The sequence below is a fragment of the Clinocottus analis genome, unplaced genomic scaffold, assembly GCF_023055335.1.
Source record: "Clinocottus analis isolate CAN_PGR_092001 unplaced genomic scaffold, fCliAna1.0.p SCAF_11, whole genome shotgun sequence".
Classification (NCBI taxonomy): Eukaryota; Metazoa; Chordata; class Actinopteri; order Perciformes; family Cottidae; genus Clinocottus; species Clinocottus analis.
In genome coordinates this window covers 948,929-968,295 of record NW_027175832.1, presented here as the reverse complement: position 1 = coordinate 968,295, position 19,367 = coordinate 948,929, and the positions used below count along the sequence as shown (strand labels likewise).

General features: G+C 48.5%; 1 protein-coding gene across 2 annotated transcripts in view; it reads right to left on the bottom strand.

Moving 5' to 3' along the window:
• The window catches only part of LOC137801677 (ephrin type-B receptor 1-B), a 131,998-nt gene that overhangs the window by 84,422 nt on the left and 28,209 nt on the right, over positions 1 to 19,367 (bottom strand). For both annotated transcript variants that reach the window (XM_068599028.1, XM_068599036.1), the window contains exon 2: positions 2,783 to 2,847. In XM_068599028.1, coding sequence (XP_068455129.1) covers positions 2,783 to 2,847 — 65 coding nt within the window. The remainder of the gene's footprint in view (positions 1 to 2,782; positions 2,848 to 19,367) is intronic.

The following is a 19,367-nucleotide window of genomic DNA, read 5'->3' as shown; positions in this document are numbered from 1 at the left end:
GGAATTTGAACTTCGTGGTGAAAACACTTAATTTAGATGATGATTTTAGAAAGTTACCGTTAATAACTGAGAATAATCACATTATAAGAACATACAAATCTACATCAGCTGAGTCCGTTTCTCAGTCTTTCACGTGTGCTCCGTCGAGACATTTTGCCTCTCTGGCAGTTCATGTTCTATCCATCATAAAGTAAAGATGTGTAAGACACAGAGAACAAGAGGACTGACTCATAAGGATGGAGGTGAGACAGAAACACAGATAAAAATACATCGGAGGTGAAAGTCCACAGAGGGAAAGAGAGAATATCTGCAACTGAAATGAAACACAAGCTGCAGCTCCAATGCACATGATGAAGATCATAATCCGGTTTGCTGTACATATATCTGCTTTCCTTCAGGGCTCTTCTCTCCAGCAGATGCTCACACACACGAGCGTGCATTTGCATACTGTCGCTCCATTATACATTCACACGGCCAACCCTGCTGCGTCCTCGTGTTTACACCACTGGAACTAATGACACGCTGCTGCAATCCTTCAGAATTAACCCTTCTGGTCAACACAAACACACACGCACACTTCTTATTAACTCCTGAGGGAGGAGTTACTAAAGGAAATTAATGGGATGCATCCAATAGCACGGGGGCACCACTTGTGTGTGTGTCTGTGTGCGTGTGTGTCTTTTCTACAGTTGTGTGTTAGAGGCAGTTATCAGGTTTGCAAAGACAACAATTCACCACATCGCCACGGGCTTTATCAAAAGTTACATATGATTATTAAAATCAGTAAGAATTGCACATTATGCATGTTTTACATCGACACTGCTGCAGGCTCTGCTTATGAAATAGTCAGCTGACATGGAATACATATGCAAAATATATCGGATTATCTATAAAATACTGGATTATCCAATCAGCTGATATAGGACACAAACAATGGGGTGCAGCAGCAACCAGCAAGGGGGAGCGCGGTACATGGAAAACTGACATAATTACATATTTTAATCTCATGCAACAGAAATCTATTCATTAAAAACCTGCTCAAAATACTGTGTGTGTGTGTGTGTATGAAAGTGATGCATTACATGCATACGTGTGCATGAGACACACACGCTGCATCACACACACACACACACAGCATCAGGTCAAGGCCTGGTGAGTTCTTCCAGTGAGCAGTCAGAGTGTTTTCTCTCCACGAAGCGTCTCGCTGCCTCCACCTTCACACCAGGAAGCTGAAACACGGCGCTCGCCACGAGCAGGCGGCGCCGAGCGCCCGCAGGCTGCACCGAACAGGCCTCCATGGAAACATCACCGAGACGCCTCCACTCACAGTCTCACTGGATGTTTTCTCTCGACAGAGAATAAAAGGTGTGACGGTGTGAGTCTGATCCATGAGGGAAGGTTATGGGTTCAATTCCATATTACGTAAGCGTGAAAGTGCTGACCCCGCTGATCCTCTCTCAGGATGCAGGGTGAACAGCGTCGGGGTCAGATCATCCCTCAGAGGAGGAACTCTCAGGGTTTTGGTGCAAAAACTGATGTGCAAAAAAAATGTGGACTTCTTAAAACAGCAAAAAAAAAAATAAAGCACATGAAAGACCTTTAAATAATTAATTTGCTGTGAGGTGTCAAGTTCTGCATGCTCACCAACTACAATGTGGAGATGAAAATGCAACTTCACATTCATTTAACTATGTGAGCTAATCCCAGTTGCTTATTTTAGGTTTTCTTCTGAGGACAGTCTACACACGAGCATCTCATCTTAAGGTTAATCTGCTGCATGCAGTACAAACATTGTCCCAGACAACTTCATGTGTTATGCATCAATGTATTAGGATGAATGTTATTCATTCAGACATAAGCAAGATCTCAGCTGTAAGATCCTGTTATGATTGTGCACCGACACACTCGCGCAGACGTGTTTGCACACTTGTATCACACAAAATGAACACACACGGTTATTCCAGGTTGTTTTGGTTAGTTCTCCTTTGGGGGATTCCCATACGCTCCAATGTTTAAACAGAGCAGAGCTCTGTGCGAAAGCAATAAACGCTTCTTTTACACGCGTGTGAAACGCTTCATGAAGACGCAGAAAACACAGGAACGAGTCATCGTGTGTCCTGATGAATCCTGCCAGACCCACATTGTCATTGTTGGTCTTGTTGGATTTAATTATTGATTCACCGCACAGAGAACCTCACAATGTAAGTCCATTAGTGTAATAGAGCAATCATACTTCTAATACTTCTGATGATGTGTGTGATTCTTTCAGAGCAAAACGAACACTGTCCCCATTGTGACGACTTCGCACTTTCCTCCTTTCAACTCGTTTTATGTGCATGAAACTACCGGAAAGTTGAAAATAGTTCCCCTAAAATCTGCAAAGCCCTGAGCGTTTCCATCCTCTTAGCTCCTCCTTCCCCGTTTCATCCTAATACCTCCACTTCCCTGCATAAATGTGTCATTAGAGGATCATTACGTGCACGGTATCCCCCCAGCCTCCATTTACAGAGACTTAGGTACTGTGTCTGGGGCTTACGTGGACCCATTATGTCATTAAGTCATTACGAGCGGGGACAGAGAGAAAATAATACCCATAATAGGAGCTTCATTGGGCGCTACTTAAGTCTATACTCCCATCCTGCCTGCCTTCCTGTCTGTGTTTCTGCCTGTACAACCATCCGTGTGCTCGCACCGCGTCTCACAGAGAGAGCTTGAACAGAAACCTCTGAAACCTTCTTGTGTTCTTTGTTTTCGTCAGGATGCGTTTGTGTCGACGACTCACCCCAGAGTTAGGATACGCCGTCCAGCCCAGTTCAGCGGTGGCCACGCGAGTGTCCATCACTGTCTCTGCAGAGGAGGAAGAGAAGGAGGAAGAGAGAGAGACAAAGACAGCGGTTAGCCTCAGAAAAGCTATTTTGAGTATCATTCCACCGCGTTGAACCGCATTCAAGCCCCAGCGATCGCTTGACACAATCATTGATGAACAGAGAGGAGATGAATCCTTCAAAGCGCTTCATCCATCTCCGCTCGACTTCTGTTAAGACAAGAGACATGGAAACAAAGCTTTGGCACTTTGCTGGAAGCAATGTCTGAGAGACTCTGTCATGCTGGTAAACGCTGAGCTTTGTGTTGTGTTTTTCTGCGTGACAGCACCGAACTCCACCAGCAGCATCCTGCCTTTGTTTGTGCGAGCGCATGCATTTCCACGGTACGCCGTCTTGTGAGAACAAGAACCGACGGGATATTTTTGTATTTTGTCTGCGAGCGCAGGAGAAACACTGCATGGGTTTGCATGTGTGTAATCCAACAGGAAGCGGCTTCACGGGCGAGGCCGTCGCCGAAAGAACTTTGTCAAGTCAAACCAGGACCGTGCCTAAAAAACTAGTTTGCCCTGTTCTCTTCTTCTAAACCCCCAGTAATGCAATACATGTACAAAGCATGCCGTGTGCGTGAGAGCTTTCATGAGACGCACAACGATGTCTTGAGTTACTGCGTGAGAATGACACACAATGCACAAGGTGCACACAACACAAATGAGACAACCAAATGGGGAAATGTGCCACTGGGGAACAGTTCAGGGAACGTTGGAATTCACCCACCACACTTTGAACTTGTAGTACACAAGGTGTATTATATGGTCCCCTATCTGTGAAATATAAGACAAAGATTACCTCTGACTTATCTGCAGCGACACACCGCAGACAAATAAGTCTGGCGGCTCACCCAAGAAGTTTGTCAGCCCCGTTTTGATTAATATCTGCCGTGTTGGCACGCTGGAATCTGGAAACCCGATATAGCTCCAGGAAAGAAGAGAGAAGGATGACAGTTATTATGAACCTCTCTCTCTCTCTCTCACACACACACACACACACACACACACACACACACACACAGATCCATAGCGTGATGGACTGGGTGACATGTTGGCCTTAGCAGTGTAATAATAGATTCATAATTTCCCCAGTAACAGACAGTTTATTCTCTGGCCGAAGCCGTCCGTCTCATGGAGAGTGAAGCGGGGCATATTTCACGTGGTGCCCAACATGCCCCCCATCTTTTTTTTCTTCTTTGGTTGCTGTGACCAACCAGACAGACGGAGGAAGAGGAGGGGCTGGTATGTCTGGCTGATCAGGATCTGCAGGAGATCAGGAGGGCGTGTGGGACTTTTTCAGAGGATCTGCGGTCGCCGCGTCGGCTTGGACGTCTTCCACCGTCGCGGCGCGCGGTCGGCTAGCGACGCCCACGCGCGTTGTTGATCTCACTCCGACTGAACGCAGAGACACGACCGGCAGACGCGGCGTGCGTTCGGCAGAAGAGGTTTGCAGCCCTTCAGCCGCTCCTCCGCAGCTAGCGACGCCCGCAGCTGTCGCTTATTTGCAATCCGACTGAACTCGCAGTGATTTGGAAATCATTCCAAAATGATGGAGCACTCAGAGCCGGTCTTCTGCAAGTTCAAGTGGTCGTGGTAAAAAAAAAAAAACAAGTACATGATGAGTGACAAGGAACCGGTAGGAAAGAAAAAGCCCTTTCATTCCCAATCTCTACTTTCTGGGAGAAACTGTCCTCAGACATGAAACCAATTAGCCCGAGGTAATTCAGCTGCACACCAGCAGCCGCACAGATACACATAAAGCCACACACACACACACACACACACACACACACGACCACCAGCCAACTCAGAGAGCAATTTTCTGTGTACACCTACAGTGACAGGCTTGTTCACACCCGGCTTCCATCAGAGTATTTCAATTTCCCTAAGATCAGCCTTGTCTTGTCTGGTTTCCACAGCCGGCTGCAGCCCGCCCGCCCGCCCGCACGACTCGCTGTCAGCTGGGGAGATGGAGGCATGAAACAGCCCTCAGCGCCAGCCAGCGTGGTGGGGACTGCCAAGCCTTTCCTCGGGGGAAATCACAGAGGCTTTAGTCAAATCACACAGGCGCTGGTCGGCCATTTCCTGTTTCCTTTTAAAAGGTAAGGAGGGGTGCAGGCGGGCACGGTGCGGTCCAGGAAGGAGGCTGATAAAAAGGTCAAAAGCCCACAGGAGGGATGGGCGAGTTGTGTCATGTGACCTAATGTCGGCCATTAGCAGAATATCAGAGTAGCAGATGAGTGAATGGAGGATGCTAAGTGGCTATTAGCAACAGGGCGGGGCTCACGCAGCCGCGACGCGGCAGCCTGCGCACCTGTCCACCGGCTCTGGGGATTAGAAACATGTCCCTGGTGTGTGTGTGTGTGTGTGTGTGTGTGTGTGTGTGTGTGTGTGTGTGTGTGTGTGTGTGTGTGTGTGTGTGTGTGTGTGTGTCACTATTAAATTAGCCGTTTTGCAGGCCATTCATCCATTTAATCATAAGTGGATTTGAAGAGTTTCATTTTTAAAATGAGCAACCCACATTAATGAGAAAAGACGTTTCTTTTTAAATCACAAAAGGTTTGCTTCATTAGTGAAATTCTAATTCATCCGTTGACCTGTTTTGTTGTTGTTTTAAAAAGGTACAGAAACAAATGAATATATATCCATGTCTCTTTCTGTTTGAGGTAACTTGTGTATTTGATGTATTTCCTCTGGTGTGAAGCTTCTAGCAGCTCAACGCTGGTTGCTCCTCAGCTTAGTCCATAAAACCTTCTTAAAACTATTGGTCCTTTCTTTCCTTGGCTCCTGGTTCTGATCCAGTTCTACCTGACCGCACGTCTCTTTGGGAAACCAGTAAAGACAACAGCTCGCTGCGGTGGCTTTGTGTTTGGAGGCGAGCCCGGAGTGTTTGCTCCTGCATTCATATTCTGCTACGTCAGCTGCACCTGCAAGCTCCAATAAATTAAACACAGCCAGGTTCACCAGCAGTTCAGTCTGTGGGAAAATTATTAATATAGAGCGCCTAATGTTGACGATGTCATAAATCAATTGGAAAACAATAGCTTGTAGGTGTCAGGGCAGCTCGCCTTGAATGGATTCAAGGAGCCGCGAGGCCAGGAGTCGTATTGTGAATACATTGCAGAATACTGTAATTACTCTCCAACATACAAGGGGAAGCGGGTCGGCGCATTCGAGCCGATACGCCGCCGGCACACGAGTCAAAACCCAGAAGTCTCGAGCCGAGCCAAAACCAAGGCTCGACCAAAGGCCTACAGCGGCCGATGCCAGAAAGCACAGCTCCTTCTCATTAGCTGCAAGTGGTGGATCAATAACAAATGGTAGGCTGCTTCCACAGAGAGAGAGAGAGAGAGAGAGAGAGAGAGAGAGAGAGAGAGAGAAATGAAAGAGCGACCGCATTAAACATTGATGGGACCTCGCGCACCGGATCGATGAGGCAGCCCTCTTCACGCAATTACACGTCAGCAAGCAGTTGCATGATACATCACGGACACGTGGACGCTCGCATTCAGGCCCAAAGAGCCTCTGAAGAAAGAGGAGGAGAGCGGCAGGTCTGGATCGCCTTCATCCATCCCTCACCAGTCTTTTTGCAGGCCTATAATTCTATGCGTGAATGAGAAGGCGACGCGTCGGTGCGGTCCGGCCTCGTTGTCTGGCTGCTGGTCGATGTGCTGAGGCGCCTCTCTGAAGCTCGGCCTCTTCGTCAATACAGCACACAATCCTCTGCAGATTTGCCTTTCCACCCCATAACACATCTTTCCCATTCATCCGTCCTTAACCCCCCCGATCCCCCTCCCCCCCCCCCCTCTTTTTATGTCCTCCTGTTCAAGGATGCTGGTACACTTTGTAATTCAATGAGACAATCATGTCCAGATGCTGAGAGGGGCTTCTCTTTGTGATCGCAGCGACACACTGGAGGAAGATCCGGGGGCCTTGAACAACATTATTTAAGAGGGGTTTATCTTTTTTACCCCCGCAACTGATTCAAGATGGGAGGACCAGGAAGAGAGGGAGAGAGGGAAGAGACAGAGATGAAAAAGCAAAAGAAGAAATCAGCGGGATTGAAATGAGCACTTAACAATGATGAAGCCCCGTGGCAGCCTGCTGAGCGTCTGAACACAGGGCTGAACACAAAGTGACAAACAAACACGAGAAAAGGCTGCTGCGTCTCCCAAACCAATCAGCCGTCCACTCAGGGGATTTATGAATGAAAAGGGAACATTTCTTGACAGCAAAGTGTTTTCTAAACAAACCGTGTGGAGGTTTGTGTCTCAGACAGACGATCACACACAAAAACATGGACGACGAGATCAGCCGGACTCCAACGCGGTCAAGAGCATCAGACCGGCTTCGTGGCGGCGCTTCAGGGTGAAAACGCCGCCGACGAAGTCTTTGATTGCGTCTCCGTGTTCAACAGAGAAGACAATCCTCGGGAACGTAGATGTGAGACGTTTCTAATCCGCGGCGCACTAAAGCGGTGTCACTCCCGCTGAAGGCGGGTTTTCTTTAAATAGAAGATACAGAAGAGCCGTCGGAAATACATCAAAAGAAATGCGTCGCTTTCAACGTCTCCCTGAAGACGGCGACGACAACGTGGCTGATTTGAAAATTGAACACAAAATAATCTGCCAACCTCGGAGACATTAGCGGGGAGTGATGGGATACGCGAGCGCCGCTTCGGTGGGCCACAGACGGAATAAATGAGCAGCCTCACACATGTCACACACACACATGTCACACACACACACACACACACACACACACACAGTAACAGTGGTCTGGCTTTGCAGGAGTTGGGACTCGCAGGAGCAGCAGATTAGCAGCAGATGTTTGAGAGAATGCTTCGCAAGACAGAAATATTATCATACGTGCAGCATCTGCAGAGCCCTGATGAAATTATTCTGTCATCCCAGCAAGGTGACATCGTCTCGGCCTTCCACATCTGGGCTGCCACCTCGCATCAGGCTTAAGATTCAACCTTGCGGCGCTCCCTTTGCTCTCTTTCCCCCCGACTGCTGCCGGGTTGTAAACCAGTCGCTTTGGAAGAGAAGCAGGAACACTCGACCCTCCTCCTCATCCTCCTCCTCTTCCTCCTCCTCCTCCTCCTCCTCCTCCAGGATGCAGACCTAGAGGCTGGCTGCTGACGACAGACTCGCACCTCTAATCACATCGGCGTCGCGGTCAGTCGCTCATTCAGCTAAAGGCCGGAGACAGAAACAGCACATTTGTACATAACCCCACTTCGCACCTCTCCATCTCTCCATCTCTCCATCTCCCGCTCATTCTCTCACTTTCTCTCTCTCTCTCCTGGTCAGGGGAGAGAGGTTAGGCACATCATTTGCATGCATTAACATTGCATTAGCAGACAGAGTGATCTTTAGAAACCAGGCTGCCGGAGAGTGTCATCTTTAATTCATCATCACCCCACCACCCGCCCCCTCTCGCTCTCTCTTTACCTTCCTCTTCTCCTCCCTCTCTCCTCTCCCACACATCCATTCCTCTTCTCCCTCACCTTCTCTCCCCTTAATCCCAGAGCATCCGTCCTCCTGCTCGTCTCTGCGTGCTTCTTCCGTTTACCACAGTCTTTCATCTCCTTCACTTCCCTCCTGTCTCCTTCTCGCCTCCATTCCTTCCCCCTTATCTTTCTCTCTCGCTACCTTCTGTTAATGACAGGCTACAGGGGGTTCAATCTCTCTTCCTGCATGAGCTTTACGCAGGATAAAGAGAAGGGACACACCCAAAAAAAACACAAAATCTCCCAGCATGCATCGGTCTGGGCTTCACACGAGGCCGTGATGAACCCGTCGGCCTGAGCTTCTTACAAAAGAAATCTTTCAATCAAAAACTCCATCTCTTCTTCTAATTCTTGCAAATTACAAGTAATTTTCTAGCTCACTGGATGTAAAGGAGAGGGAATCAATGCTCTTCTATATTGTAACCATTACCAAAGACAGATGAGAAGAATATCTCCAAGAATTAGTCCCATCCTACGGGTCAATTACAACTAACAACCTAATTACTTTTAGCGTAAGTGCAAAAGACTTCCAATTAATCCTCCTCCTTTTCTATAGAAAACCGTCGGGCAGAGAGGAGCAGAGACGGGTAAGAGTACGTTATGGTGTGGCTGTACAGACGGAGATGAATGAGAAATCTCCACAATATTTCATAACATAGGTATCAGTTTCCAAACAGTTTGGATATTAACGTTTCCATTAAAAGGTTAAATGATATCATCATAATCTGGTGAAACACAATGTTCAGCGTTCTGATGAAAGGCGTTTCAAACGTCTCCTTTTCTTTCTGCTCGTGACGCACGCGGCAGAAATATGATCACATTCATCTTCGGAGTGAGTCTGGCAGAGATGACGCCGCTCAGGGAATTCTGCAGTTACTTTAATATACCGTCATTTAACCGATCCTCACGGGGACCAATCAAAAAGCAGCATTCGTGTTGTCGTCCCCTCCTCCCCTGCGGTGAAGATACCATCCACTTGGAAAGGAAAGTACACAACATGCATGTGTGTACATGGCAGACAAGCACATTCATTATGTCCCATGCAGCTGGACAAATTTCCTCCAATATTTTTACCGTCGCAAAGAAAATGTGAACATGAAATGTATTTTCTTTGGAAAAACGTTGACGTTGGAAAATGTAAAGTGTATATATTATCCTCCTGTGCAAGGTTAATGCTCACATGCGTACACACTCATTGGGCTTCCAAGCACGTAGTGCAGAGAAACTCAATATGAAATCATTTAGACCTCGCGGTAATGAGCCCAGGATCGGCCGAGGCTGTGCAGCAGCAGACCTGCAGCAGTGACCAAGCAATAATCCAGATGGAAGCAGCGCTGGCCTCCCACAACCATCACAATACTCATTACTGCTGATATTACCTCAGCCAGCCTGTCTGCTTTTAAGAAACCTGGCAATTTGCTGCAGTAAAATGAGGTAATTACAACTCTTATCAGGCTCCTCACCTTACAGAACAGACCCAGGCAGAGGGAGCTGCTGCCCGACGGCTCCCTGGCTGCACAACGCGACTCCCAGTCCTCCGGCCACGCCCTCCCACTGCCAGTCCTCCTCTTTGCAACGCCTCCCACACCCGTTTAGCTCCAACACATGCATTAAAAGCAGAAATATGATCACTTTAATGACAACTAAAATCATTTCTCAATCAATGCCTAAACTAAAAGTGCAGCGTTGGTGACGTGACCCATGAAGGTCCAAGAAGTATAATTTACAGCGCAACAACTGTGCCAAAAACACGCTGCCCTGCTCCCACGAGGTGGAGAAGGAAATACTAAACTCTGTTTATGTTGGAGAGCTACCGCGGAGGGAACACGGCACTGTAGTTTAACCTTCTCCCATGAGGAGAACGGCTTCACAATGAAAGTCTATCTGCTATAGGTTTGACATTTCTAAACTTCAGAAATGAAAGTTCGGGGTTCGGCGTGACTCGGCCCGATCATTTTAGAGACACAAGCAGCCTGACGGAGAGGAACTGTGTGCAGCTCGCTCTGGGATTGTGCGAGGCTGACATTTAGCGGTATAAGCTACAGCTAATGGGCTACGCGGGGTGAGTTAAAGCATCTTTGTTTTTCAACCAGACCAGGAAATAGTGCTGAGTGCACAGAATTATGTCACTCAATTACCTCCCACTGCAGTCCTTCACCCTAATTAAGACAGCAGGAATCGTCATTAGCGCAGGCCTCGTGTGAGCATGCGCGCTGTTGACGTGTGAGGAGCAAAGCGTCACAACACTAACTGCAAAAACAGAGAGAAATAAAGGAATGCATGAAGTAAATGTCAAATATATGTCAAATATCTGCACAGTGTCTCTGACGGCATCTCTCTGTGACTCGCCCGGTTGCATTTTAGAGCAACTAGGAGTTAGCGGCGCAAAGAAATAGATAGAAGTGACTGTTCCTTTCTGTCACACAAGTGAACTGAGCTAATATGTGGAGCCAGTATGGAGGGATGGAGGGAAACCGAGAGAGATGGAGAGATAGAGTCAAATAGGAAGACAGCAGTGAGATGGAGAGCGAGGGAGATGGAGGAAGCTCTGCAGTTCCATAAGGAGAGATAGCGCAGACGATAAGGACGGATTAATCAGAGACGCTGCGATGGAGAGGGCATCATGTGGCAGCGCCCCGTGTTATCTCACAGAGAAATGGATCCGACCTCAGCTGGAGACAAGAGTCACATCATTTCCTGGAAACCAGCTGACCCCATTTCTGTCCTGCTGCCCGGACGGAGACACGCTCCGCTCTGCCATATTCATGAACAGTGAAACAGGAACTAAATTGTCTCACACGAACACGAACATCACGCCAACGGCAGAGAAAAAGACGCACAAAGGGGTTAAAGAAAGTCTCACATGTGCACGTTATACATGTGTGTATGCATCTCACAACACAGCGCCGCTGCACCTCCTCCTGCACCTCCTCCTGCGCCTCCTCCTGCACCTCCTCTGGGACGCCACGTCGGGTGGCGTTCATCAGGGCCGCAGCAAAAATAATAATTAATAATCATTTCAATATTTGATCCTGCTAGTTTCTATGAAAGCCCAATTACGCCATCAAAAAAAGTCAGAATTCTGACACAAAAAAAGTCTAGAAAAAAATAGTTGAAAAAAAATCAACCAAAAAAAAGTTGACAACATTTTTTTACAACCAAAAAAATTACAAAAAAGGACCTTTTTTTTTTTTTTTACAAAAAACATAATTACAAAAAAAAATTACAAAAAAGTCGAGAAAATAATATTATTATATGACAATTTTTTTGTTGTCATAATTATGATTTTTTATTTTTGTGTTTAAATGGACTTCCATCATTTCCATCATCACCGTGTTCTTCAGTATTAGATGCTAACACCAGCTAGCTAGCTAGCTATACATCCCATCTCGCTAACGGCGTTGTAACCGTGTTGGGACGCAGCGCGGCGTCGACTCCTGCAGCCTGAATCACTCCCATCGGCAGAGAGAGACGGCGCCTTCAGGGTTTGACGCCCTCCCTCCATCTCGTCCGCGGCAGTAAACCAACGACCTTCAACCACCTTGAACCCGCTGGAGCTGAATTTCAATAAAAGTCACATTATCGCCGGCGCCCATGGGGCTGTGCGAAAGGCCCTGAGCCTGAGTCCACTGTGCGTCTGAGACGATTTAACAGTCATCTGGACGTGTGAGGGAGTCCATCACATGACACTCCTGCTGCTCACGAAGAGGAAGTCTCAGCGGCGAGCGGTGGTTAGCGTAAGTTGTCGAGCCGAGGGCGCCGCTGGGATGGACGACTGATTGTTTTCCATGAGTGTGAGCACACGTGGGTGTGTGTGTGTGTGTGTGTGTGTGCCAGCACTTGCATGTGGGTGAAGGCACATATGCGAACATGCAATTGGGGAAAGTGTTATTCAATTTAGCCGCTGTTCTCCCCTGACCGATGGAGTGAGATCCAGGTAATTGAGGCCTCCGTTTGGTTTTCCCCAGCCGGCGCTCTCCACCAAGGGGACGGAGCCGGCTGAGCCGGTGCGAACCGGAGGAAACGCGCCGTGTAATCTCCCTTAACTGCGAACGAGGTGTTCTTCTGGGATCTCGTTAGTGCGGCTCCGCCACACACACACACACACACACACACGCACACACGCACACACACACACACACACGCAAACCCGCCACTTCGCCAGCGACGCACACGCACAGAAGACGCCCCGAGAGTCCGGCTAAACCGTCGGGCGACCGCAGACGCGCTCAGGTCGAGGTGGCCTCTCGCTATCCGTCTCCATGAGAAGACGTCCGCGGCCTCTCCGATGCCTCCGAGCCAACACGATGCCTCCGTTTAAAGCCAACACTAAATCCACCTCCTCGCTGCATATGCTCACACGCCTGGGGAAGGCGATATATTTTTGGAGACGGGCTTTGTTTTCCCTTCGGGGCCTCGCTGGAGTCTGCATACAGCAGAGGGGGAATAACAGATAGAAAATAGTCCTGAGGCGAAAAGAGAAACTTTCAGCAGAGAATCTTGACCTTCTGGCATCGGGCTGACAGAGACGCTCCAGTAAGAATCCATAACAAGAGAGGAGGAAGGAAAGAGAGATAATTTGTACCTCTGGGGAGTAAGACACAGACCTTTTTGAGAATATTTGTCTGGAGGTCTTTTATCCTGCAGTGGAAAACAGTACATGCCCTCTAAGCTTTTCACTTTTTAGAGTCGGGGAATGGAAACCGTGAAAAGGGGAAAAGGCTGATGGGCTTGGCTTCAGGAGGAGTTTGTGTTTGATGTCCCTCCATTTGATGCTCCTGTCTTTATGCCCACCATCAACCTGCCCACTCTTTCCCTTTGTTTCCTCTTTTTAATCAGGCTTTCGCTCTCTTTATCTCTCCCGCTCTCCCCTCTCTCTCTCTCTCTCTCCTTTCTTCTGGCAAAGCAAATGTCATTTCACACACATTTAATCCAGTCTTTTTTTTGTTGTTTTCCTTGCCACAGGGCGGGTGTGGGTGACGTTGATCTCGTGCCAGTGCCACCCACGCACACGCCATCTGACCTCATCTGATTTGGCATCCGGGCTGCCGGGGCGCTTGAGCTCCGGCCCAGAACGCAGCCCCAAATGTCACAGCTGTCCAGTGGCACCAGAACATCAGCCGTCCCTCCGGCCCTTTCCCTGCTCTCTCTCGACAATAGCTGCGCCGGCAAAATGCACCCCACCATCAACATTTCCCTTTTTGTTTTTTTTTGATAAATCTGCCATTTTGAATTCTCCGCTCCCTCCGTTGATGGTCGGTGTAACGGAGGGAACGCGGGCGGACCGGAGGCCGAGCCGCTCATGGATGCAGCGAGGCGGCCTGCCGTCGCCCTCTCGGCTGAAGAACTGCCGGCCGGAGGAAAGCGGCGAGCTTGCAGGCGACCCGGCAGACGAGGCTGCCCGCATGGCGTGACGCGAGGCGCGCTCCACGAGTCAGAGTGCGACGCTCTGCTCGCTGCTCCACGACGGTGAAGCTAAAGCGCTTAGACGCCTCGTTAAATATGTAGTGCCACCGACCCACTTCAAGCTGTTCCTTCACTTCACACGGAAGAAGCTGTGGCAGGAACTCGCTCACTTTGCTCACTCTGAGAGACACACACACACACACACACACACTTTCACGCATCCACACATGCACAAACACAAGCAGATCACACGGCTGTAAAAGCTGCTCGGAGCTGGTAAATCGTTCCTCCAGTTGTGTGTCGCTGGGTTAGAATGGATGCAGGTGTTGGTCCTGTGTGGGTGTGAATATCTGCTGCCGGTGTAAACAGCTCTGAGAGGAGACACAAGTGCTGTGCAGGTGTTGCAGAGAACCGCAGCCCGCCAGGACCGACGCTATGCGAGATGAAATGGCCGGAGCGTTTGCGTTGGTGGGAATAACACCTTCGGGTGCGTTGTGGGGGAAGACACTGCATGTAGCACTTAGCATTTCTTTGAAGCCGCTTGGAGGGCAAAGCCAGGATTTACTGTATTTCTGTGCGCTAAAACACGGAGACAATTGTTGTGAAGTAAAACAAGAGCGGCGGCGGCGGCGGCGGCGAGGCGTGCGGACGGCTCAGAGCTGGATGCAGCGGTTCCCTCAGCGCTGCCGCGTGGGAACATACAGGCTGAAGAAGAGGTAGAACAAGAAGCAGAGAGGTTTCATTACGAGTGTGAAGTAGAGCAGAAAAGCTGCTCATCGCCCCAAAAAACTCTCTCTCAGCCCGCGAGGGTTCAACTCCTCTTTTGCACCAGATTAGCATTAAGTGTGCCACTTCAATCAAACATGAATACAAAGGAGGCACATTACTGGATTTTTTGGAACATTAATATCTTTCATTTGCACATTTTAAATATATTTGACCATTGTTCTGTCAACAGTGGGAATGATTCATGTTACATGCAGATCAGAAATAGGTTAAAAAAGCAGTAGACACCAAAACCTTCTGGTATCCAGACAACTTTAGCTTCTTAATCAATAAGATCACTTTTACAATTAATTTAAGTTAATAAAGTATGTGCATGAGCAGTCACTTGTTAAAAAATCAAGTGTGAAAATCGACATAATATATGTTTAAATTCATTTGGATGCCACACACACACACAGTAATCTGCTGCAGGATTAACCTCTTCCTCTCCTTGTGAACTGTCAGAGGTTTACACAAACTGTACATGGATTAAATGTTCTTCTCTTCTATTAAAGCTTTCTGCATTCAGGGTTAACAAGCTCTTCATCCAATCGTCAAAAATGAAATTCTTTAAGAGATCTTGAAATGGATTTTCAAGATGTATTTCTCTGCCGTGTTCCTCAAGGTCTCACTTCTTCCATCTGCGGTGTTGGATTCTAAAAGTCCACATATCACATTCATCTCAGACATAATTATCTATACGTTACAGTCTGTTAATGTCCTCCACATCGTGTCCATGAACGCTGTAGAGGCATCGAGGCCACACACACACACACACACACACACACACACACACACACGCACACACACACACACACACACGGTGTCGGTGCATTTTAAATGCTCCCTGTTGAAATTCACCGCCGGCCTGTTGCACTTTCACACGGCGACTTTTGATTGTGAACACATCATCGCTGATTGAATAATTGTGTTTTTAACGGCAGCTCCAGTTAAAAGAAAAGGCCTTCGTGCATCAAGGCGACACACAGCAGCCGACACACATCTGCAGTGTGAGCATAACGCTGATTGAAAAACAACACAACGTCCCTTCAGTCGTCAGCTCAGTGCACTCGGGGCTGAACTCATGTGCGACGATGGAAAGAACAAAGAGTTCACCCACTGTTATAAAAGGCATTATTCCAAATGTTTGCCAGTATACACTATTTGATAAAAAGCTTTTTGCTCAGGCTCACGTGTACGCTGAGCAAATATGATGCCGCTTCATGAAGTGCTATCTGTGGCGGTGTAGTTATTAATGTAGATGGCTGTTGGAATGACTCCCAGAGAGTCTTCACACACCACCACTCCTCTGTCCTGCTCCCCAGGGTGTTGTTAGCCCGCGTCCCCCGACAGCTCGCTCCACATAATGACGCTGACGGACCAAAACAAACACAGGTACAAAATATGGGCAGACAAAAAATAATAATAATACAAAAAGTAGAGCTGCAGGAGATGAAGGAAGAAAGCGGGCAACTTGCAATCTTTGGCAGGACCAATGGCTGCTGCTGGGGAGAGTATTCATCATGTCACTGCCCCCCCCTCCACACACACACACACACACACACACACACACACACACACACACACACACACACACTCTTTTTGCATCCCCATCTCATTTCTCCTCCGCTCTGCTGTACAGATGCAGCTGGTCGTGGTCTCTGTGAAGGCGCAGGGCGATGGTGAGATAATGCACTGTGCCATGTCTTTTTCTATTCCTCTCTTCTTTCTCTCCATAAATTACTCCACTCTCAGTCTCTCCCTCTCTCCAGGTGTGCTGGTCCTACATGATGAACAGAGCCACAGTGGCTGCTGTCTCTAATGGGGATGTCGTGCAGGAGGGCAGCGGCGCTCACATCAGGTCCGTACATCACAAAACTCCTGGAGAGAGAGACTCGCTGCTCCGCTAAGTGTGCTGCAGAAACGTACATATACATTGAGGGGCGGGGGGGGGAGAGCTCCACACACACACAAACACAAATGTATATCTGCAAAAAAATCACTTTTAAAAGATATTTTGATCATAACTACGAACATCCAGCATGATATGATCCAGATTCCCCAAATAAGCCTCCTGGGGCGTCAATGAGACACCTTTTTGGAAAGATTAGGACCTAAAGAATCAGAATCTGCAACAAAAATCACAATAAAACAAAGTCCTGTCCTGCTAGGAAGGAGTTTCAGTCAAAAAACTGTGTCATTTGGTTTAGAAATTGTAAAATTCTGTATATTTTATGCCAAAAGATTGTCTGAATGGGGCATGCTGGGACTTAAAATTGGAGCGGGAGGAGTTTTTGCATGGTTTCCAAAAGGTTAAACACATGCATATAACACACACACACATGCACATCTGCACGTGGGCGGCCCTGATCTCCAGGAGTCAACATGTGCAGCGAGGGACTCGACTCACCTCCATCCGTCCGGTGATGGCACCTCCGCCAACGGGACAGGGTGCTACACCGGGAGCTCGTGTCAGTGTGATTGAAGTTTGACAGAGCAGTTAAAGCATTATTAGTGCTCCCTGTCACAGCCCAGCACACACAGGGGTCTGCCGGTGCCACAGGTGAGGTAAACACAGGCCCCATTTAGCATATTACCCATCAGTCAACACGACAGGCAGAGGAGATAAAGAAATGCACACCCACTGCGAGAGGGAAAACAAGCACTCCAGCCTGCCCCGTCTCACAAGGAGGGCTATATGAAGGTATTCTGCAGTGTGTGCACAGGCAACCCACCCACACACACACACCAACACACACATTCTCACCCGCGCACACAAAAATAGCAAACAAAGACACTGGCTTGTTTGCACTCGCAGGTTGATGACAGAAGACACATTATCAGCAGTAAAATATCTCCAGGAGACGCCTCACACGGCTAATTGACTGTGATGAGCCGGAGCCAGCACGACTTCATGCTTTTTGTTTTTTCCTCTTCTTATTTATCCCTCAATTTCCACTTCATCTGCACAAAGATAATCTGGAGAAATCCACCAAATTGGGTATTTCTCCTGTGTGATTTCTAAGCCCCAAATCCTTGAAAAGATCCCCAACTGCTGACGCATGACTTATTACTACAAATATGCTAATCTAACAAATCTGAGGTGAGGAATTAGATTTTATTGTCTGCCTCGAATACATCACTTCACGACAGCATGCTCCGTTTGACACTCGGGATGATAAAAGCGAGAATAAACTCTTAATTTCCAGACCTTTTAGGGGAGAAAACCTGACGGTAGAGGTACGAGTTGCCCTTCCAGGGATTAGCACGCAGCAGCAACGATCGGCACTTAACAGTTAGCGCGCTGGCACAAGGCGGCGGGCTGTGATGTGGCAACAGGGGCTCAGCCAACAGAGATGTTTGGACTGGAAACAGACAGCTGGCACAGTGGTGGAGACCCACTTAAATGCTGCCTCCGCAGGAGGCCGTGAACCCGCGTTGACCTTCGCAGACTCAGTCAAATGTAGAGATAACTATATACAAACATGCAGCGATGGGGCCGATCTGAAGTCCCTGCAGGGTGCATCGCACTTTCCACTGAGCTGCAGACGAGAATGCATAAAAACAACACAGAGGCAGGTAAAAAAAACAAACAATAGAGGGAGACGGGCTGACGATTGATACGGCGGACAAATAGCAGACAGCACGCATGCTCTCGCAGCGATGTTTACACAGTCTGCTGGTATTTGCTTTGCGTCTTTGAAATGGCATGAAACAACCTTTATGCAGCGCGGCTCTTCCCTGAAGATAATGGATTGTGAACACAAAACCTCCTCCTCAAACCTCGTCGTCTGCCCCTTCCTCACTTCCCATCATTAACGCACACACACACACACACACACACACACACACACACAGAAGTCCAGACACCACAGACACACACACATCTCCGTCAACACTCCCCGAGGCGCTGCTGTTAATTCCTACCGGCCTATTCTCAGTCACACATGTCTGTGGAGGCGGTCGGCAGCGGAGCCTCGCTGCTAGATTAACCTTTGCTCTCGCCACAGATCTGTTTTTCGGGGGGGGGGGGGGGCGTGGGGAGGGGGGCACGGGGGGGGGGGGGCGCAGGTAGTAACTCATTGTCGGACCGCTGTCAGCGCCGCATTAGTGGCTTTTTTGAAGAGAGGGACTGTTGACGCGGGCAGGATGCCAGCCGAGAGGAAACGCAGGCCCGCCGCCCCGCACGGCACTTAACCTGACCTTTCCCCCCAGGATGTGGGAAGAGAGGGTGGGAGTGTGCGAGTGTGTGTGGGTCGCTGTGTGTGTACGTGTGCACACGTGAGTACCTGCATGGCGGCGAGCATTAAAGCGTTTTGGTCTGAGCTCCAGCGAGTGTGTATTTTGGCTGCTGATGCAAAAGAAAAACAATACTGGCCATTTTGTTCAATTTCTTTGTGCGATCCTGTTCCCCCGCCCCGCCCCCTCCCTCCCTGTGGTCTGTGTTACATCCACCACAGGAAAAGGTCACATGTCAGAGTGAATGTAATGAGCATGTTCTGGAGACGTCCAGCCACTGGGACTCGAGCTGATGGAGTAAAACAGGGGGAAGTACTTCAAAATTGGGAAAAGCTGAAGTAACAGAAGTGAACTTTGCTTCCTTGAACCTTCAGTTCGTGTCTGCGGTCGATCTGGCGCTCTGACGCTCGCACGCAGCCAGTGAAACCATGAAGGATCAATTGACTGAAGTATTTGTTTTGCTGTAGAAATCAATACTAAATGGCTTTCACAATTATCTTTGGACTACACTTACAACACTCAGTCGCTGGTCCACATTCTTACTCACAGCGTTCACTTAAGTCAAGTGTT